This window comes from Pseudophryne corroboree, chromosome 6, assembly GCF_028390025.1.
Source record: "Pseudophryne corroboree isolate aPseCor3 chromosome 6, aPseCor3.hap2, whole genome shotgun sequence".
In the NCBI taxonomy this organism is placed as follows: domain Eukaryota; kingdom Metazoa; phylum Chordata; class Amphibia; order Anura; family Myobatrachidae; genus Pseudophryne; species Pseudophryne corroboree.
This window is the reverse complement of record NC_086449.1, coordinates 80,412,703-80,435,601: the sequence shown is the minus strand read 5'-3', so window position 1 is coordinate 80,435,601 and position 22,899 is coordinate 80,412,703. Positions and strand designations below refer to the sequence as shown.

Sequence of the window (22,899 nt, the reverse complement as noted above, 5' to 3'; positions counted from 1 at the left end):
ACACCCATAGAGTGGGAATAGAACCTGTGGAGGGCGCAGCGAGCCACTGAGCCTGCAGCGTGGCGAATGCATTAAACCCCCAAGTGGCTTTGTTGCGCTCACCCCCCTCTTCCCGGCATTCTAAACCCCCAGATCTCAACATCTGTATGGTGACCGACGGGATCCCAAACATCCGTCACCCATACCTTACCCCACAGGTGGTGGTTTTAGTAGAGGTAAATGATGACATTAGTGGATTGCAAGATGACCCAAGAACCAGTCCAGTGTAGCTTAACCAAGGCAGTGTGGTTTATTGTGCAAGAGGTAGTACAGCCATACTCACTGTTACACTGGTAGAGGAGGCAGTGTGCAAGAAGTGGTACAGCCGTACTCACTGTTACACTGGTGGAGGAGGCAGTGTGCAAGAGGTAGTATAGCCATACTCACTGTTACACTGGTAGAGGAGGAAGTGTGCAAGAAGTGGTCCAGCCGTACTCACTGTTACACTGGTGGAGGAGGCAGTGTGCAAGAGGTAGTACAGCCGTAGTCACTGTTACACTGGTATAGGAGGAAGTGTGCAAGAGGTGGTACAGCCATACTCACTGTTACACTGGTAGAGGAGGAGGTGTGCAAGTGGTGGTACAGCCGTACTCACTGTTACACTGGTAGAGGAGGAAGTGTGCAAGAGGTGGTATAGCCGTACTCACGGTTACACTGGTAGAGGAGGAAGTGTGCAAGAGGTAGTACAGCCATACTCACTGTTACACTGGTATAGGAGGAAGTGTGCAAGAGGTAGTATAGCCATACTCACTGTTACACTGGTGGAGGAGGCAGTGTGCAAGAGGTAGTACAGCCGTACTCACTGTTACACTGGTAGAGGAGGCAGTGTGCAAGAGGTAGTATAGCCATACTCACTGTTACACTGGTGGAGGAGGCAGTGTGCAAGAGGTAGTACAGCCGTACTCACTGTTACACTGGTAGAGGAGGCAGTGTGCAAGAGGTAGTATAGCCATACTCACTGTTACACTGGTAGAGGAGGAGGTGTGCAAGTGGTGGTACAGCCGTACTCACTGTTACACTGGTAGAGGAGGAAGTGTGCAAGAGGTGGTATAGCCGTACTCACGGTTACACTGGTAGAGGAGGAAGTGTGCAAGAGGTAGTACAGCCATACTCACTGTTACACTGGTATAGGAGGAAGTGTGCAAGAGGTAGTATAGCCATACTCACTGTTACACTGGTGGAGGAGGCAGTGTGCAAGAGGTAGTACAGCCGTACTCACTGTTACACTGGTAGAGGAGGCAGTGTGCAAGAGGTAGTATAGCCATACTCACTGTTACACTGGTAGAGGAGGCAGTGTGCAAGAGGTAGTATAGCCATACTCACTGTTACACTGGTGGAGGAGGCAGTGTGCAAGAGGTAGTACAGCCATACTCACTGTTACACTGGTAGAGGAGGCAGTGTGCAAGAGGTAGTATAGCCATACTCACTGTTACACTGGTGGAGGAGGCAGTGTGCAGGAGGTAGTACAGCCGTACTCACTGTTACACTGGTGGAGGAGGCAGTGTGCAAGAGGTAGTACAGCCATACTCACTGTTACACTGGTAGAGGAGGAAGTGTGCAAGAGGTAGTATAGCCATACTCACTGTTACACTGGAAGAGGAGGAAGTGTGCAAGAGGTGGTACAGACATACTCACTGTTACACTGGTAGAGATGGAGTATGAAACACAGCTTGTAGCAGGGTTCAGCCAGATCAGCAGCCGGTGATTGTCTCTGACATCCAGTAGCAATGGGGGTGATAGTGTTGCAGTCTAAGGAGCTAACGGGGAGACGTCTGTCACTATCTCATTCACACACGGTAACAAGATGGTGCGGCACGTGCGCACTAATAGTACTGGCAGCCATCTTGGAAAAGGAATGAAGCACCATCCCTGCTTACGCAGGCGCACACTCCAAATACTAAACATTGCTAATCAGAATAATTAAAATAAATAAGGGCACACCAACCACAACCAGGTGACCTCATCTGGTGGGTCCCTAATGCTAAGGTTCAAATCCAGGGCACGGGACCCCCCCAGGCCAGCACAAGCCAACCACCCCAAGGCATCACACTTGTGAGAGGTTTAAGTGTTAAAAGATGTTATAGTAAGAAGCAGCAGTTATTTGTTTAGTGTAAAGCAGGATACACACTGAGCGATGTGTCCCCAGCCAATATGTCCGGCCGACATATCGGATCCTGGGTACACATTAAATTGGTGTATGAAGGACTGAGCGACATATTGCTCCGTCCTTCATTTACATAGATCTAGTTCACTAACGTAATTGCCCGGTTGTCCGTGCAGCAGGGCCAACTGGGCGATGACACTAGAGATCGAGGGCACCTGCATATTGGGCATACGCTCTGAGCGATATGCCCAATATGTAATTCTGATTTGGCCAGAAACAACATATCGGGCCTATATCGCCTAAGTGTGTACCTGGCATTACATAGGTGAGCGGTAACAATTAGAATGTTAAAAAGTGTTATATTGGTTAAAAAAAAAAAAAAGGAATTTAGGTGTTACAAATTGCTGGGTGAAGTGGTGCAATGTGATGCCCCAGAGCAGCCAGGCCACACCACCAGAGGCGGATTGACCATAGAGTCTACAGGGAAGATTCCCGGTGGGCCGACGCACCAGTGGGACCTGTTTTGTTTGAGGACATGTGGTCCTATTTATAGAAATAATGAATAAGATGCCAAACAATTTGCATATATGAAAATGACTTTGCCACTTAGCCTGTGATTGCAGATGACCTAGTGTATGCTCTGTCTGCCTGCTTGGCTGACATATAAGATTGAGTGGATAGTGATTGGGATATGGTTGGTGTAATAAGCAAGAAAATATATCTTTCTAAAGAATTATATAGTTTCCTAAATTCTAAAGGTGTATCATATAATGTGCTCATAACATTTAATTTTATTTCCTTTTAACTTCCCCTTGATGCTGGACATCCCCACTATCTGGAAAGTCTTGGGGAGAGGGTACTGCTGCCATGGCCCATGGCTAGACCTTACACCTCTGGTGCTGCCCATGTGGGGCCACTAGTACAATTTTTTTCCAGGGCCGCTTTTTGTTCCCAATCCGCCCCTGCACACCACCTTAGGGTGTCTAGACAGAACACAGCAATGGTCAGGATTCTGGAAACTACAGAATAAAAGAAAAAAGGTAAAAAGAAAAATCATGCTATATAACTGGAGTCTGAAAGTTCAAAAGACTGAGCATAGTGACGGATTTTACCAGGACTGTGCAGCCCTCTCCCCAAGTAATAATCTGCCACCATCAGTTAGTCCCCAGTTATTCCAGTGGTTTCCCATTGGAATGGAAGCACTATTTGCTAATCACATGCTGGACAGGCAGCCTGGACGACTGAGGGGGTAATTCAGACCTGACCGCTCGCTAGCGTTTTTTACAGCGCTGCGATCAGGTCAGAACTGAGCATGCGTATGAACCGCAATGCGCAGGCACGTCACACAGGTACAAAGGGTACCGCTCAGACAGGTACAAAGGGTACCGCTCAGCGATGGGTTTGTGCGAAGAATCCATTCGCACGGGTGATCGCAAGGAGATTGACAGGAAGAAGGCGTTTGTGGGTGGCAACTGACTGTTTTCAGGGAGTGGCTGGAAAAACACAGGTGTTTCCAAGCGTTTACAGGGAGGGTTCCTGACGTCAATTCTGGTCCCGGACAGGCTGAAGTGGTCGCAGCGGCTGAGTAAGTCCTGGGCTACTCAGAGACTGCACAAGATTTGCTTGTACAGCTCTGCCACACATGTGTTCGCACACTTGCAAAGCTAAAATACACTCCCCTATGGGGGCCGACTATCTGTTTGCAGCGCTGCAAAAAAACCCTAGTGAGCGATCAGGTCTGAATTAGGCCCTGTGATTGGCAGATAGTGCTTCCAATGGGGAGCCACTCCTCTGCCTTTCTGCCACCTCTAATGCTTCTAGGGGACTGCAGCCGATGCAATAAGTAAAAGGTGCAGTGGAGAAGGAGATGGGAATGCGAAAGCGCAAGTTCTTCAGCCAACTGTAATGTGCTTCTAGGGCCTTCAGCTGAAGCCGTCCATAAAAGCCACAGGCAGGTGCAGGTGCAAATGTGCAAGTTCTTCTGCCGACCGTTATGTGCTTCAATCTAGAGGCTTACACACATGCGCAAGTCTCTGTTTTCAGGGTTTTTTCCCCCTATACTTCACTCATGGTGCTGCTCTGGTGGGCAGCGCAGTGGAAGCCCCCTTCAAGAATACAGGTAGCAGCCACCACTGGTTAGAAACATTTTATTTGTCAGATATAAGGCAATTACCTTACCACTCTACTAAAGAGCCGCCACGTGTTCCTTTATATGACTTACGTGTTTTAGACAATAAAATCCGTAGTTTAACAGGAAAAAAGGAAATGTGATGTGAATGCAGAAACAATCACATGACCACACACAGTTCATTAGAATTATTATTACACAAGTAGAAAAAAGATATGAGACTAAACAAAAAGTGGAGTGCATCTACAGCAGTAAGCCACAGGAGCCAGGAAGAAGGCAGAAAGCATTTGGGATGGCCGTCGACCATCGATGGTCTACGGCCGATGGTAACTACTTTTACCATCGATGTGGGCAGTGCTTAAAGTGGCCCTAGAGAGGTGGTGGAACCCCATCCCCCTCCCCCCATGCAATAAATAGGTGCGCCCTGAAAAAGGGCATGGCCTCAAAAAGAAAGAGGCATGGTCACACAATAGTATCCATAGTAGTGGTGCCCCTTATGCAATGCCCCCAGTAGTAGGGCCCCTTATGTCCCCAGGAGTGATGCCCCTTATGAAGTGCCCCTTAACAATGCACTCATTAGTAGTGCCCCCAGTAGTAATGCCCTTAATGGTAATGCCCAGTCGTTTAGCCCCTTGTAGTTATGCCCCTGTAGTTATGCCCCCAGTAGTTTACCTCCTTTTAGTTTAACCCCTCAGTGGTAATGCCCCCAGTAGTTTAGCCCCAGTAGTTTAGCCTCCCTGTAGTTTACCCCTCATGTAGTTTGTCCCATGTAGTTTGCCCCATGTAGTTTAGCCCCCCGTGGTAATGCCCCCTGTAGTTATAGCCCCTGCAGTTATGCCCCCAGTAGTTTAGCCTCCCTGTAGTTTAGCCCTCATGTAGATTGCCCCATGTAGTTTAGCCCCCCAGTAGTAATGCCCCCAGTAGTTTAACCCCTGTAGTTTAGCTCCCATGTAGTTAGCCCCCTGTAGTTTAGCCCCCAGTAGTAATGCCCCCTTGTAGTTTGCCCCCAGTAGTTATCCCCCTTGTAGTTTGCCCCCAGTAGGTGCACCGCTGATACACTCAAATATGAAAAAAAACAACACAATACTCACCAAGCTCCGCTCCCGGGTCCGACTGCTGCAGTCCTTCCGGCGCCCGCTCTTCAGCGCTATGGGAGAGATGTCATGACATCTCTCCCTTAACGCACACTGACAGAGCCGGGAGCCAGAAGCAGGAGCTCAGTAGTGAGCTCCTGCTGCCAGCTTCCGCTGTGGAAAGAGAGCCGGGCGCCCACTAGTAATAAAATCTCAGCGGGCGCCCGGCATCTCCCTGCTGCGTCGGGCACACATCGGGTTAGGTGAGCCGGAACTACATTCCGTCTCCAAGTGGAACTGACGGAACGCAGTACCGCCCCATTCCGGCTCACTTTAACCACTGGATGGGGTAGAACCAGATGGTTTCCCGCCATCCATGATAAATAGCTATCAAATATTTATTTTCTCTCCAGGGTGTTAGTGACACGGAGCATAGTTCTGTCCCCTGATACCGCAAAACCACGCCCCTAGGCCCTGATTGGCCCGCAACTCCCTCAATACTTACGTAAAGATGACCATCGATGGGCAAAACCATCGATGGATAACCCACCGTTGGCCAGCCCTAGACAGGACTCAAAAGCGCTGTGTCTGTTATCACAGCTCCAACAGTAATTGTAGCAGTTCCTGCCAGCAGGTAACCTACAGAGGAGCAACAGCAGGTCTGGGGCAATATACAAGAAGTCCTCAGTGCACCAGCACAGCAGCAGATCGGAGGGCAGGCAGAAAACTGCCGTAGAGATAATGCAGAAACCAGTAGGAAAGCGCAGAGGCCGCTGCTGACAACCGCAGATAAGTCTTACAAGAAGGCGAAGGTCTAACACAGCACCGCTGCTAGTCTGCATATGCACGAGTCAACCGGTATGGCCGATGGTACTTGATTTTTGCAATGCATTTGTAATTCTGCAGCTGCATTTGCAGAATTACAAACACATCAGTTGGTGGCTTGTTCTGCGCTGGGTGGACTTTTAATATGCGGGCGGCTCTTGCTGTGCTACAATCTCAAAACTGCAACTGAAGCTGAATATTGCCCAGAGGCCGAAGCAGAGCTCATCGCAGGTCGGTATTGTGGCTGGACCTTGCCAATTTTAGTTCTGCGCATGTTTCTGAACAAGGCATACGCATCTAGAGTGATTCAGTTGCGTGAAACTCCTTTACATCTCCTCTTCTGTTCGATTAGGTGTAACATGCTGGAAACAGTACGCAGAGGCAGACTAAGTTTAGCGAGGGCGCATTGGCGGTGCACCACGTTATGCATACGCAGGAAGCTATCTGTTTTCAGACTGCTATCATGCGGCAAGGAAAAGGAGTGATGTAAGCGCGCACTGATGACAGTAACAGTTATTTACCATGCACACTGGTAGAAATGGCGCGGACTTATATAGCAACTATATGAATAACTGGAAATGTCTGCAGACATAAGGTTCAGGATTTCTAATACCCATCTGTGCATTGTTCTAAATGGAGGCAGACAGGTCTGAAAATGCTATGTACAGTGGCAACGTTCTCAGGTGTATATAACTGGATGATTGTCATTAAACACAACAAAATGCCCCAATATGTAAATCAGCTTCCCCCTCCCTGGAGCTTATTATTGGCTCAAACACGTGTTTTCCATCCGCCGCAGTGGAGCAGCAACTGCGCATGCGCCTCTGATTCACTGTGCGGTCCAAGCCTCACCAGGCCGCTGATTGGCAGCTGAGAATGAATGGGAAGCCACGCCCCATTTTCCCCTCCAGGCAGTAGACCGGCATTTCTGGGTTGCTATTGTAATCTCCACACCACGTGACCGGCCGCTGAGGCCGGAGTCGCCATTTTAGGTTGGGCATCTCTAGATAATCATTGTTGAAACAAACAAAAAACAAAATATATGTGCTCAGGACCTGCTCTAATAACAAAAAACAACCCCAACTATACACAAAAGTGTAGTGACAATTGACACATAGTAATTCTGAAATAAGCATACTCAGTACACAACCATACTATTCTGTTCCAAATCCAAAGTGTTACTTTATAAAACGTTCCAGGATCATGCATAACATTGGTGGAAGTGTAGAAAGATTGTCACAACGAACACTCAGCCTCCCAAATAAACAATGCCAAACAGTCCAATCCTGCATATAATTACCAACACTACATGTGAAGCCCTTCAGTGGCAGGTCATGCTGGTGCTTGTAGTGCCATATCTGAGTTCCCTAAGTCTACTTTACATCAGTACCTTAAAAATCATCATCCATTTACTCCAGCCTTACCAGGTCTCATTCACAACATTAGTCCCATGCACCCAGCATGTACAGAGGCTAAAATGTTACATACAAAAATAATGAATGCATTAAGGTCATGGAGAACTGCACAATGCGAAAGTGGCATTTGCCCTCTTTAAAAATGGCCGATTCCCCTGTGCAGTCTCCAAGGCAACCATCTCCCGGCTCCAGCCCGATGTCCATTCTTCTCTACAGAGAAGGAGCACGCAGCTGCGTGATGACGTCACGGCAGAGAAGTATATAAAGCGGTGGGGGAGGGGAAGACGGGTTAGTTAGGGAGAGGTGGCGGCGGTGCAACTGGAATTGGTACCCGCAGGAGGCGTGGAGACCGGTCCTCAGGTAGTGACCGGGGTGAGGTGGTAGCTAAGGATCCCCGCCAGGGGGAGACTTGAGTGTGTCCGGGCAGAGGTGGAGGAGGCTGCTGGGCAGGCATTGAATGAAGTGGGCGGGGCGTGGGAGGCGCAGAGGGGACAAAGGGGCCCGATAGCAGCGAGGGCTCAGAGCTGAAGGTATTGGGGTGCGGGGGCAGTGCCACAGCTTGGTGCTGGCAGGTGGGGAAGCAGCATCCACCGCTGAATGGGCAGCCTGAGTGTACAGCATATGGGGTTACAGCACAGAGGCTGGCAGAGCTGGGGTGTTCAGGTATCTTGTGTGGGTATATGGGGAGTGTGGTGGCTAGGGTATATGGCTGTACAGGGGGGGGGGGGGGTGATGGTTTCTGGGGTATATGACCGTACGGGGGGTGATGGTGGCTGGGGCATATGACTGTAGGGGGGGTTGTTGGTGGCTGGGGTATATGACTGTAGGGGGGGGTTGTTGGTGGCTGGGGTATATGGCTGTATAGGGGGAGCGTGGTGGCTGGGGTATATGGCTGTATAGGGGGAGCGTGGTGGCTGGGGTGTATGGCTGTAAAGGGGGAGCGTGGTGGCTGGGGTGTATGGCTGTATAGGGGGAGCGTGGTGGCTGGGGTGTGTGGCTGCATAGGGGGGAGTGTGGTGGCTGAGGTGTGTGGTTGCATAGGGGGAGCGTGGTGGCTGGGGTGTGTGGCTGCATAGGGGGAGCATGGTGGCTGCATAGGGGGAGCGTGGTGGCTGGGGTGTGTGGCTGCATAGGGGGAGCGTGGTGGCTGGGGTGTGTGGCTGCATAGGGGGAGCGTGGTGGCTGGGGTGTGTGGCTGCATAGGGGGAGCGTGGTGGCTGGGGTGTGTGGCTGCATAGGGGGAGCGTGGTGGCTGGGGTGTGTGGCTGCATAGCGGGAGCGTGGTGGCTGGGGTGTGTGGCTGCAAAGGGGGAGCGTGGTGGCTGGGGTATATAGCTGTACAGGGGGGTGATGGTGGCTAGGGTATAGGGGTTTGTGGTGGTGGCTGGATTATACGGTGGTATAGAGGGGTGGTTGGGGCATAGGGGGAGTAGTAGGAGGGATGGGGGCAGAATGTAGTATATGTGGATACCGGGAGAGAATGGTCAATGCAGGTACAAGTAGGCAGCGGAGTATATGGAATACAGAAGGATTGGGTATATGGGGTTAGGCTGTATGCATTCTGGGTCTGTATGAGGTTGGGAATATAATAAGACAAAAGGCTGGTAGGCTACGGGGTATGGTGATTATGGAGTATATGGGTATAGCGTGTGACTGGGGTAGTGAGTACAGGTGAAAGATGGGTACATGGTGACTAAAGTATATGGGGGAGGGAGTCCAGATGGAGTAGTGAATGGGGTACATTGTGACTAAGTATATGGGGGTGGGCTGTATGTATTCGTCTGTAGGATTGGGGGTATGGTGAGAGCAGAGTGGTGGGTTATGTGATTATGGAGTATATGGGTACAGGGTATGAATGGGGCTAGGAGTATAGGTGGTGGGTGGAGTGTTTGTTGTTGGGAGTACAGTGATGGGCTACGGGGTGTAGATGGAATTTATGGGGGTACGTGTGCAGTGAGAGAATGGGGGTACAGGTGGATGATCATGTCTTCTGAGGATACAGTGCGACTTAATAGAAAACATAATTTCACTTTTATATGAAACAATGGTAACGTGTTTTAATACATACTGTGGATCCACTGGTCACAATAGGAATCTAAATTGTCGCACTTCTCTAAGCTGTTTATTGGGGAGTGGTGGTGGTGTATATCGCACACATTTGCTTATTGGGGTTTCCAGTGAGACCCATTCATACTGACAGCATACACTATGTTAGGGACACAGGAAAATAGTCTGTAATCTGTGGTGTGATAGGACGATAGAATTTGCAGTATGTGGTTTATGGGGCGAGTATGTATTTGGGAACACAGAAAGAGGAGCTCTGCATGGGGATTGCACGGTGCCTGGCACATGACAAACGTTCAGCGCAATGCAATCAGAGGGCGAGAATTGTATGTTCTGTCCATGGTGTGGTAGTCTAGGTACAAGAAATGTTGATGTTATGGACACATGTGACACGTGTGAATGTGCGGTGTACCTATGGCCCCACGGTGGTTCCAAGTGTGCATTGTGCATGTGGGCATACAATGGCACAAGTGTTTGGTGTAAGGGGTAGCAAGCCTCCTGCTGTGCCATATTCCTGTGACACAAGTTGGCACAAGTGTGCAGCATGCCTGTGGGCACAGGGTGGTGAGATTGTTTTGTGCCCGTGTTGGACATGCTGGTGGGCACAGGTTGGGCCTACTTGCTGGCTTACTGCTGGCCATTCACTCTTCTCGCCCAGCGTCTGGCTTGATGTGTTGTGTTTCCTCTACCTGTCTAATGTGTAGACAGCATTACTTTCAGGGCACAGGTTGCGTGATGGTGTTGCTTCTATAGACGGGCATGAATTGCTCATTTTAAACGTGCAATGTATTTTATGTGACATAAGTCAAATATACATTTTGTGCATTGACAATATTGAGGGTCTGTGCGTTAATTGATCTTTAATGATCCTGCACAGACCCTTCTGTTGTATATTGACAGTTACTATACATCCTTGGGGTTCATTTCTTTTCCTGAACGCTGTCAGGACCCCAGTTTTGTGTTTGATCCTTGGGTGTTCCAACATGTGGCACTACCATTCTGTATCTAGATCATTAACCTTTCCATGTTTCATAGACAATTGGGTGTTTATCACCAGTAATAGTCTCTTCATCGTTTTGCATTGCATTGAAAGTCTATACTGTGGGTCAGATTGTTTTCCATTAACCTTATCCCTCATTAAACCCAGCTATACTGGATCTTCTACTGTCAGGCGATGCCTGTTTATATTTCCCTTTGATGTACAGTGAAGACTTTGTAGCAACAAATACAAATTAGTAGATTTGATTAGAATTGTAGCGGACGAGTGCGTTCAAGCCTTAGACCTGGACAGTGCGTGGCATCTGTCATTATTATGTTCCATAGGAAATGGTCAAAAGTTGGGCAGCATGGATGGTGTAATGGTTACCAATACTGCCTTACAGCAGTGAGGTCATGGGTTTCATTCCTACCTTGGCCCTAACTGTGTGGAGTTTGTATGTTCTTCCCGTGCTTGCATGGGTTTCCTCCCACAATCCAAAAATATACTGGTAGGTTATTGGCTTCCTGACACAAATGAACCCTAGTGTGTAAAGGTGGGTACACACTAGGCAATGTGCTCAATGAGTGACATCACCTAATGTGTCCCCCTCCCGGGCCGCCCGGCGGCGACCTACACACTGTGCGACTTCGCACAGTGACGTCAGCTGCAGCCGGTCCATGCATTCAGCTCATGGTCGGTAGCCCAAATTGAGCTGCGTACATATCCGAGGGAGGGTGACGATGAGGGACGCGTGGCAGCATGCACACTGGACGACATAGTAAACTGCATCGCTCAGGAATATCAAAACAAGCAACGTAGTTTACTTTATCGGCAAGTGTGTATGCACCGCAAGTGTGTACATGTGTTTAGGGCAGGGCAGGCTAGATGGGCCAAGTGTTCTTATTTGGCGTCACATTCTATGTTGCTTTTCCTGTGTTGGTCTATGGCCCATGCTAAATGGCTACTATTTTGATGGTTACATGTAGGGACACCTCATTTGTGTATTGGCAAATTGTGGCTCCTGTAAACCGCTCTGCAAAAAATGTGCTCCGTGACGTGGATCTCTGTCAACTTTGAGTTAATTGCCCCAAAATGGCTGAGAATGTACAACCTGGAGCTCTGTCAGGCTGAAATCTAGTCGGCGATGCTTTTCATCAAATATCGGGAATATGTGACTGTCTGCCAAGCAGTGGTGGTGCAGTTGGTTTGACCAGATAATGGGGTCGATTCTATTCGGCAACTTAATAATAGCGCCGGGAATTAGCTCCCGACGCTATTCAATTCAGCTCCAGTTAAGTCGGCGATGTCCCGTTCTCGCCGACTTAACAGGTAGTTTTGTCGGGAGAACGGGCATTCTCCGACTTAACTACCCGCGGCGATGCTGATTCCCGAAAGAATCAGCCTCTCGCCGGCCGCGAGGCAGCACTTTTGTCGGGTTTCTTCTCTCATCCCCCGGGGATGAGAGAAGAATTCCCGACAATTGCGGGTCACTAGCAGCTGAATTGAATAGCGTCGAGAGCTAATTCCTGGCGCTATTCTTAAGTTGCCGAATAGAATCGACCCCATAGTCTCTAAGTATTGCACCCTCTGTATGTCACTATGCACAATTGTATCACAAGCTGGGATTTGAAGTAGTTGCGTTCTGAATGGTTACAGTCTCTTGATGGGAAAGGAATAGGAAGGCCCGCTCGTTACACATCATGTCTACGGTTTATGAAGCTTGTGATGACCTGCGCGCTTAAGCCAATACGGCAAATTCAAAGTCCTATCCACTGAAAATTCCATTCAGCTGTTATCTCTTCTTCCTCTGCTAAAACCCCAAATCAGCAAGACCTATCTTATACCCTGCCCATGTCAGACATTAGGGACCCTTCTTGCTCTTTCTGACCGTTTTTTAATTTTGTATATACGGTTGAATACGGCCTACCCACAGCCACGAAAGTCCTTGGGAAGTCCATAGAATCAAGTGGCATTCTGTGCTCTCTGCTGCATATGTTTAATTGTAAATTGTTGCATATATAAGTTTAACAGTCATGTACAACCATATCTGGTTAATACATAGATACTGCTTGGCAGTAGGCACAAAAGGCTATGGGGAATGGTGTATCGGCACTTTCTACAGTAGAGAACAATTGTTATAACCGTGGTTTGGGAAGTACGGATCACCTAGCCATGTACAGGCGCTATCCCATAGAAATTATCTTGGCAATCCTGTTGGCCAGTACTGACATGTATACTAATGTTTTATTCTTTAGTACAGCCTAAGCAAAAGTCTAATTGCTGTGTACAGTTGGCATATGCCATGTTTGAGACTCTGCCTCTCCCTATGTCATAAATGCATTATTTTCATTAGCTACTGGCAGCTGCTCATGTGATCATACAATACCAAGATGGCAGCTTCATGGCATCTCTCTGTTTTTTAAGAGCACAGCGGGCATGCTCCTGCCAGTTCATGGGCTGTAAACACGTATTACTCCTGAATATTTATATCTTCCCAACAAGACGGCTAATGTTATGCTGTTGCCTGTCCAGATAGGTGTAGTGTGTTACCTGGTGGCCGCTCGGTAAATTGTAGGCTTCAGTCATAAAGGTGAAACCTTCGCCTCCAACCACTAGTGTTGCTGTTTTGTTGTTGGAAAAGATTATACACCTTTCACATCGCACAAGTAACCCGGTATTGACCTGGTATATTGCCGGGTCAACACGGGTCACTGTGCGATGTGAAAGGGGCCATGGAGAATTCCTGGGTCGCCTGACCCGCTAATTCAACCCGGGTTATAACCAGTTTTATTCCCGAAGACCGGGTCAGTGGCACGGGTTCCCGTTCGATGGGAGCCGTTCACTACATAGGTGGCGCGGAGATGAGCTCATCTCCCAACTCCGCCCTCCCCCCCCACCAATATGGCAACATGACCCGGATTATTGCCGGGTCGGAAAGCCTGCTGTTAGGGTCCATTGCTGGATCCCACCCTGGAAGGACCCGTTTCCAATTCCCGGGTGGGATCCGGCATTGGCGTTGTTAAAGGGATATTAGGTTTAATGCACTTAATGCCTCTGTGGTGTGAGTGGTTCCTAGTAAATTGAGGTGATGTTTTTTTACTTCTGCAGTCCCCATGGTTTACAGGTTACCCATGCATGTTTCCAAATGTAACTGTGGATTGCAGAGTTGACCCATAGACCTACTTTGGGTCCCATTCGAGAAGCAGTTAAACAGTGTTGCTAGGCTCTGGATGGCTTGGTATATTGGTTAAGTAGTATCTGTTAAATGGTGTCCTGATTAAGTGTCTGGGTTCCATGGGCAGAAAGTTTGTGGTCAGGGGTCCTAGACGGGACTGCGGGTCCAGCGGTATACCAGGAAGTGTTTAGCAGTCAGGGTGATGTACTGTAGATGTTAAATGTCTGAGCCCTCCCTTGTGTGCAGAACTGCTGTTCTCTGCTGTGCGTCTGCCAGGGCATCGATAAAAACATCAATAATTAATGCATTTCGCCTTTGAAGCTGCTCTTATGTCTTTTCTCCCTCATTACCTTTTTATTTTTTTTTATTTTTTCCATCTGGGAGACGGTCGCTCGTTCCAGAAACGCTCGGTTCTCTCCTAGAGAACAAACTGTGCGTTTTATCTCTGTCCTTAATCCCATTTATTTAGTGTGGTGCCTGTGCGGGCCTAATAATTATCGCAAGCAAGACATCAAAGGGGGAATATTTCTCTGTTACAAGTGTAGCAAGGTGTTAATCAGCATCTTCTTTTAATCAAATCTCCCGATGCTATTAAAAACCAGCTTTAGGAAACCACCCCCACTTTGTGCCATAAATATTAGCGAGTCTGTTGAAGGGCAGAAAACAAGCTGTAGATCTGAGAAGCGATAGTTACTGTGCCCTTTATTCCAGGACGGCTGATGGAAATGTTCTAGGGCAATGCCATCATTTATTTTTCGTGTATTTCCCGTCTAAATATATGGAAGAGAACTTGTCTCCTGCAGATGCTGGGATGCAGAGTGGGTGGTTAGGGGAAAGGGGGGGGGGGGTGGAGAGAGAGACCTGTCAAACCTTTCTAAAGGTTGCTCATATCAACCAATCGGATTCCAGCTATCAATTTAGAGAATGTAATGGACGAATGCAAGCTAGAGTGTGATTGTATGCTAATCCTTTTTAGAAGGTTTGCCAAATCTTCCCTTTAACCAATGATATAGGTCTTGATGTATATCTTGGTGGAGCCGCACCACCTCTGTCAGCTATTAGTTTAGATTACTTGTTTTCTCTAAAGGGGGGTATACATGTAGCTACCAGGCTCAGCATGTTGTGTGCTGAACCTGATGTGTGCTTTTGCACAGATTGCAGCGGGTGTCTGTACACACACTGTGATGTGTGCTAGCCCGGTCCTAACTAGACCTGCTGAGTTGGATGGAAGCATAAATCTGTGTATCTTTCAGCAAGATGCAAACCTACACATTCTGCTCATACAGGCCCTGGTTCAGATGCGGTCGCAACTTCAATGGTGAGCGATGATTGGTAGACTGCAGATGCGTTGCGGCTGCAGTTCACAGGCACCAAGGTACTTTTGCAATGCCGCTCACAGTGAGGAATCAGTCGCAGAGTGATTGACATGGAGAGGCCGTTTGCAGATGTGTCATGACCGTTTCATGGCGTGTGACTGCGATCTCGTATGCTTAGATTATGGTGTCCGCATCGCTGCTGCTATTCTGTGCGGTCATGAAGGCACTTGGTCAATGTTCCTTACACTCGCGTCAGTGTTGCGATGGAGAACGCAGTTGCGGAGATTGTTACGATGGATTTGGTGGGCTTCTCATTTCTCTTGTGGATGGCAGATGCGGTTGCAATGCAGACGTAGCAGAGTCAGGCCTCCAGTGTGGGAGCACAGACACCCGATTTTCATCCAACTCCACATCAGATGGGTATTTAAATTGGCGTGTTAGATTTCTTTCTTTGTAGTCCTTTCCCTGGAACGTGTGTGGATGAGTAGTGACGGTCCTGTGTCACTGATCAAGTACCGTTCTCTTCCTACATGTAACAGTGACACATTCTTGGCTGGATGAAAGATTTCTTATGAGGAAGTTGATGGCTTGATGCTGTGGTTATGTGGTGTTTCCTTGGTAGGAAGTGGTCACAGAGCTCACCACACTGGTTTCTACAGGAACTTGCTGATTTCTAATTGGTTACACATACTTTGTTCTATAAGGTGTCTGTAACCTGAAATAATGCCCAATGCTTACATGCCCTGCCGTTTTCTTGCATGAACAAAAATCTAAAGCCGGCTTTAAGTTCCTAAAGTTCCGTTGACCTCAATGAAGCATGAGTCTCATTGCTACTCATTGATGTCACTGGCATTGAGGCAGCATTGTGTTTAAATGCTGGGTATATGGGGATAAAAGGTATGCTTATGAGTAGTGTAACAGTTCCCCTTGTCACATGAAGCATTAGAATATCAATGTTTTCTACCTTCGCAAATATTGCAAGGACTTTTGCCTGTACTTGCCTTCCTTAGTCTGGCAGTAGTGCTGGTGCTATTGCTAATCATGGAATCCTTGGTGTGTGTGTGTGTGTGTGTGTGTGTGTGTGTGTGTGTGTTTAGAATCATGAAAAAGACGTTTTACCCCAGCACGCTAAAAAGTATCAACAATAAGACTTGCGAAGATATAGTTAGGCTGTGTCAAGGCTTCTCTGATACTGGTGATCCCCAGTGCTATATGATGATAGCACCCACTTTGGGTGATATAAATGCTTATTGTTATGCATAACAATAAGCAATTATATGACCCAAATTGGGTGCTATTATGTAGCATTAGGGACCACCAGTATCAGAGAAGCCTTAACACAGCCTGGCAGCTTAACCATATATTTGCAAATATGTAATGAAGATCTAATTTTTCTATTATGTAGTGTTCAAGTCTTATTGCTGATACCATTTGGTGTGCTGGGGTAAAACTTTTCTCCTTTTCTTGTTTAGAATAACCCCTCCCTTTCATGTACCTGTAAAGTATAGTTGATTAAGCAGCTACCATTTTATTTTGGGGTATAGGATCATGCATGTCGGATAGCTCTGCTCCTCTTCTAACACAGTGTGATGTGTGTGCTGAAGAGTAAAGGTAGAATACAGCTTGAGTGTTGCTAGGATGTTTTCTCTTCTATTAATATGAACGCCTATATACTAGTATGTGTTATATATTGCATGCAACTGATTTCTTCTGCTCCACACAGATAGCTATTGATTGAACAGCCTCCTGGAAGCCATGTCCACCCCAGATCCGCCTATGGGGGGGACCCCTAGGCCTGTCCCTTCCCCGGGGCCAGGCCCTTCGCCTGGTGCTATGTTGGGGCCTAGTCCTGGACCATCCCCTGGATCAGCGCACAGCATGATGGGGCCAAGCCCTGGGCCACCGATCCCACCTCAAGGACCTGCTGGATATCCTCCTGAAAGTATGCACCAGATGCATAAGGTCAGTCTCTGGTTCCCCATTTTGGGGTGGGTCATGATCAGGAAGTGTTGCTCATACAGTGCTCCTAATCTAATGCATTGCCCAGGTTTCTTTTTAATCCTGAAACATCTGTAAAAGCTCTCACAATTAGTATCACATTGTAAATGAAGCTTTTGTAGCATAGTCTGTAATGTCGTTAGCTGCTGGAGAAGGACTTTACAGCCGCCTATAGGCAGTGAGACCTCCATGGCAAATGCTCCCATTATGATTTGAAGCTGCAGCTTTCTCCACGTTAGTTGTACAGTTAGTTCTGGTGTCTTCATTGAGAGCATATATTATGAACAGCCTCTCCTTGTTTCCTTCTCTCAGCCCATGGATTCCATGCATGAGAAGACTATGCCAGAAGACCCACGTTACAACCAGATGAAAGGAATGGGCATGAGGCCAGGTGTTCACTCTGGCATGGGACCTCCACCAAGTCCGATGGACCAACACTCTCAAGGTATATTAGCCTATCCACTGCAGGAGGCTGCCAGCAATGTATTCCCTGTGGAAAGCTGACCCCTTAACCCTCCGTCAGGCGCACCTCTTGGCCTCCCGGGTTCAGGTGCAGTGCGCCTGACAGGTGCCGGTTAGAAAATAGTCATTAGCACCTAATTAACTCAATTCTAATGCTCTTAAAGTGATCAGTGACCTTCATTAGGACATACAAAGAGAGAAATCGTAGGTTTTATGGGCCATTTCATCAGAAAATCCGAAGCAAAAAAGAGAACATCAGTATAAGTTTGGGCGCAGTGTGCCTGAGAGGCCACCCAGGACTAACTTACATATTTCCGCAAAATATCCACAACCTTTTGTAATTTTCATTCTTAAAATGAACAAAATAATTAATAGATGAAAATAAAAGGAAAAACGAACCTTCCAAAGTCGGGAGTAGTTTGGGCGCAGTGTGCCTGAGAGGCTAGGAGGGTCACTACTGCACTCCACGCAGGCATTGGGAAAACTGACTAGGTGGGTTTCGAACAGTACCTAGAGATAGAAAGATACTAGGAGAAGCAGGCCCCTGAGCCCCCTTGGGGCGTAGAGGTGAGCGGGAACGGCTTTGTGGCGCCTGACAGGCCAGCTGCACCTGACTGAGGGTTAATGGCAAAATATCTGGGCGTGCACTGGGATAAAATATGAATATCCGAAATGGAGAGGAAACCCAAACCCTGGGATGGGTATGCACATATGGGGTGGTTACTGTCCTTGCCCTGGTGATCAGTATTTGGATGGTGATGGTCTGCCTTCTCTGACGTCCTAATGGATGCTGGGAACTCCGTAAGGACCATGGGGAATAGACGGGCTCCGCAGAAGACTGGGCACTCTAAAGAAAAGATTAGGTACTATCTGGTGTGCACTGGCTCCTACCTCTATGCCTCTCCTCCAGACCTCAGTTAGAATCTGTGCCCGGCCAGAGCTGGTTGCTCCTAGTGGGCTCTCCTGAGCTTACTAGTAAAGAAAGTATTTATTAGGTTTTTTATTTTCAGTGAGCTTCTGCTGGCAACACTCACTGCTACGTGGGACTAAGGGGAGAGAAGCAAACCTACCTGCGTGCAGCTAGCTTGTGCTTCTTAGGCTACTGGACACCATTAGCTCCAGAGGGTTCGTACACAGGCATCTGTCCTCGATCGGCCGTTCCCGAAGCCGCGCCGCCGTCCCCCTTGCAGAGCCAGAAGAACAGAAGCTTAAAGACGACGAAATCGGCGGCTGAAGACTCCTGTCTTCATTAAGGTAGCGCACAGCACCGCAGCTGTGCGCCATTGCTCCCAGCACACTTACACACTCCGGTCACTGTAGGGTGCAGGGCGCTGAGGGGGGGCGCCCTGGGCTGCAATTGAAGTACCTTTGGCATAAAAAAATACATATATACAGTCTGGCACTGTATATATGTAAAAACCCCCGCCATTTTTTTACATAGAAAGCGGGACAGAAGCCCGCCACTGAGGGGGCGGGGCCTTCTTCCTCAGCACACCAGCGCCATTTTCTCTTCACAGCTCCGCTGGAAGCAGCTCCCCAGGCTCTCCCCTGCAGTATCCAGGTACAAGACGGGTTAAAAAGAGAGGGGGGGCACATAAATTTAGGCGCAAATAAGACAAAAAAAGCAGCTATTGTGTAAATCACTTATTAGCAGTGAAAATCCCTGTGTTATATAGCGCTGTGGTGTGTGCTGGCATACTCTCTCTCTGTCTCCCCAAAGGATTTTGTGGGGTCCTGTCCTCAGTCTGAGCATTCCCTGTGTGTGTGCGGTGTGTCGGTACGGCCGTGTCGACATGTTTGATGAGGAAGGTTACGTGGAGGCGGAGCAAGGGCAGATAAGTGTGGTGTCGCCCCCGTCGGGGCCGACACCTGATTGGATGGATATGTGGAAGGTCTTAAATGACAATGTAAACTCCTTACATAAAAGGTTTGATGACGCTGCAGCCTTGGGACAGCCGGGGTCTCAGCCCGCGCCTACCCAGGCGACTCAGAAACCGTCAGGGGCTCTTAAACGCCCTCTATCTCAGATGGTTGACACAGATGTCGACACGGAGTCCGACTCCAGTGTCGACGATGATGAGGCACATTTACAGTCTAAAATGACCAAGGCCATCCGATACATGATTATTGCAATGAAAGATGTATTACACATTTCTGAGAGTAACCCTGTTAATACCAAGAGGGTTTATATGTTTGGGGAGAAAAAGCAGCCAGTGACTTTTCCCCCATCTTATGAATTAAATGAATTGTGTGAAGAAGCGTGGAGTTCCCCTGATAAGAAATTCCCCTGATAAGAATAAGAGGTTACTGATGGCGTACTCTTTCCCGCCAGAGGACAGGTTACGTTGGGAAACATCCCCTAGGGTGGACAAGGCGCTGACACGCTTATCTAAAAAGGTGGCCCTGCCGTCTCAGGATACGGCCGCCCTAAAGGAGCCTGCGGATAGAAAGCAGGAAGCTATCCTGAAGTCAGTGTATACACACTCTGGTACTCTACTGAGACCTGCTATTGCTTCAGCCTGGATGTGTAGTGCTGTAGCAGCGTGGACAGATACTCTGTTAGACGACATAGATTCCCTCGATAGGGATACTGTTTTGCTAACCCTGGGCCATATCAAAGTTGTCGTCTTATATATGCGGGATGCTCAGAGGGACATTTGCCTGCTGGGCTCTAGAATTAATGCTATGTCCATTTCTGCCAGGAGGGTCTTATGGACTCGGCAATGGACAGGAGATGCTGATTCTAAAAAACACATGGAGGTTTTGCCTTATAAGGGTGAGGAATTGTTTGGGGACGGTCTGTCGGACCTCGTGTCTACAGCGACAGCTGGAAAGTCTACTTTCTTGCCTCAGGTTTCCTCACAGCCTAAGAAAGCACCGTATTATCAAATGCAGTCCTTTCGTTCCCAAAAAGGCAAGAGGGTCAGGGGCGCATCCTTTCTTGCCAGAGGCAGGGGTAGAGGTAAGAAGCTGCACCATGCAGCCAGTTCCCAGGAACAAAAGTCCTCCCCTGCTTCCACTAAGTCCACCGCATGACGTTGGGGCTCCACAGGCGGAGCCAGGTGCGGTGGGGGCGCATCTCTGAAACTTCAGCAGCCAGTGGGTTTGCTCACAGGTGGATCTCTGGGCTATACAAATTGTATCTCAGGGATACAAGCTGGAATTCGAAGCGATTTCCCCCCGCCGTTACCTCAAATCAGCCTTGCCAGCTTCCCCCATGGAAAGGGAGGTAGTGCTGGCGGCAATTCACAAGCTGTACCTCCAGCAAGTGATTGTCAGGGTCTCCCTCCTTCAACAGGGAAGGGATTACTATTCCACAATGTTTGTGGTACCGAAACCGGACGGTTCGGTGAGACCCATTCTGAATTTAAAGTCCTTGAACACTTATATAAACAATTTCAAGTTCAAAATGGAATCGCTCAGAGCGGTTATTGCAAGCCTGGAAGAGGGGGATTTTATGGTGTCGCTGGACATCAAAGATGCTTACTTGCATGTCCCCATTTACCCACCTCACCAGGAGTACCTCAGATTTGTGGTACAGGACTGTCATTACCAATTCCAAACGTTGCCGTTTGGCCTGTCCACGGCACCGAGAATATTTACCAAGGTAATGGCCGAAATGATGATACTCCTTCGGCAGAAGGGAGTTATAATTATCCCGTACTTGGACGATCTCCTCATAAAGGCGAGGTCCAGGGAGCAGTTGTTGATCAGCGTAGCGCACTCTCAGGAAGTGTTACTACAGCACGGCTGGATTCTGAATGTTCCAAAGTCGCAGCTGATTCCTACGACGCGTCTGCTTTTCCTGGGCATGATTCTGGACACAGAACAGAAGGTGTTTCTCCCGGTGGAGAAGGCCCAGGAATTAGCATCTCCGAGGATGGGGGGCAGTCACTCAGGGAAGAAACTTCCAAGGGCTGTGGTCAAGTCTGGAGACTTCTCTACACATAAATATACTGGAATTAAGGGCCATTTACAACGCCCTGAGTCAAGCACAGCCCCTGCTTCAAAACCGGCCAGTGCTGATTCAGTCAGACAACATCACGGCAGTCACCCATGTAAACCGCCAGGGCGGCACAAGAAGCAGGATGGCAATGGCGGAAGCCGCAAAGATTCTGCGATGGGCGGAGAATCACGTGCAAGCACTGTCAGCAGTGTTCATTCCGGGAGTGGACAACTGGGAAGCAGACTTCCTCAGCAGACACGACCTCCACCCGGGAGAGTGGGGACTTCATCAAGAAGTCTTCCAACTGATTGCAAACCGATGGGAACTGCCACAGGTGGACATGATGGCGTCCCGCCTCAACAAATAGCTAAAAAGATATTGCACCAGGTCAAGGGACCCTCAGGCGATAACTGTGGACGCCCTAGTGACACCGTGGGTGTACCAGTCGGTATGTGTTTCTTCCTCTCATACCAAAAGTACTGAGAATAGTAAGAAAGAGAGGAATAAGAACAATACTCATTGTTCTGGACTGGCCAAGAAGGACTTGGTACCCGGAACTGCAAGAAATGCGCACAGAGGACCCATGGCCTCTGCCTCTCAGACAGGACCTGCTGCAACAAGGGCCCTGTCTGTTCCAAGACTTACCGCGGCTGCGTTTGACGTCATGGCGGTTGAACGCCGGATCTTAGCGGAAAAAGGCATTCCGGATGAAGTTATTCCTACGCTGATAAAGGCTAGGAAAGACGTGACCGCAAAGCATTATCACCGTATATGGCGGAAGAATGTTGCTTGGTGTGAGGCCAGGAAGGCCCCTACAGAGGAATTCCAACTGGGTCGTTTCCTGCACTTCCTACAGTCAGGGGTGACTATGGGCCTAAAATTGGGGTCCATAAAGGTCCAGATTTTGGCCCTATCCATTTTCTTTCAAAAAGAACTGGTTTCACTGCCTGAGGTTCAGACATTTGTTAAGGGAGTGCTGCATATTCAGCCCCCTTTTGTGCCACCAGTGGCACCCTGGGATCTTAACGTTGTGTTGGATTTCCTGAAATCCCACTGGTTTGAGCCACTTAAGACCGTGGAACTAAAGTATCTCACGTGGAAAGTGGTCATGCTGTTGGCCTTAGCATCGGCTAGGCGTGTGTCTGAATTGGCGGCTTTGTCATGTAAAAGCCCATATCTGATCTTCCATATGGACAGGGCAGAATTGAGGACTCGTCCCCAATTTCTCCCAAAGGTGGTGTCATCGTTTCATTTGACCCAACCTATTGTGGTGCCTGCGGCTACTCGGGGCTTGGAGGACTTTAAGTTGCTGGACGTAGTCAGGGCTTTGAAAATATGTTTCCAGAACGGCTGGAGTCAGGAAGACTGACTCGCT

General features: G+C 48.6%; 1 protein-coding gene across 4 annotated transcripts in view; it reads left to right on the top strand.

Annotated features, from left to right (window-relative positions):
- The first annotated feature begins 7,838 nt into the window (after positions 1-7,838).
- Positions 7,839-22,899, top strand: part of SMARCA4 (SWI/SNF related, matrix associated, actin dependent regulator of chromatin, subfamily a, member 4) — a 66,251-nt gene continuing 51,190 nt past the window's right edge. For all 4 annotated transcript variants that reach the window (XM_063931286.1, XM_063931287.1, XM_063931285.1 and 1 more), the window contains exons 1-3: positions 7,839-7,944; positions 16,842-17,080; positions 17,429-17,561. In XM_063931286.1, coding sequence (XP_063787356.1) covers positions 16,874-17,080; positions 17,429-17,561 — 340 coding nt within the window. In that variant the 5' untranslated portion in view covers positions 7,839-7,944; positions 16,842-16,873. The remainder of the gene's footprint in view (positions 7,945-16,841; positions 17,081-17,428; positions 17,562-22,899) is intronic.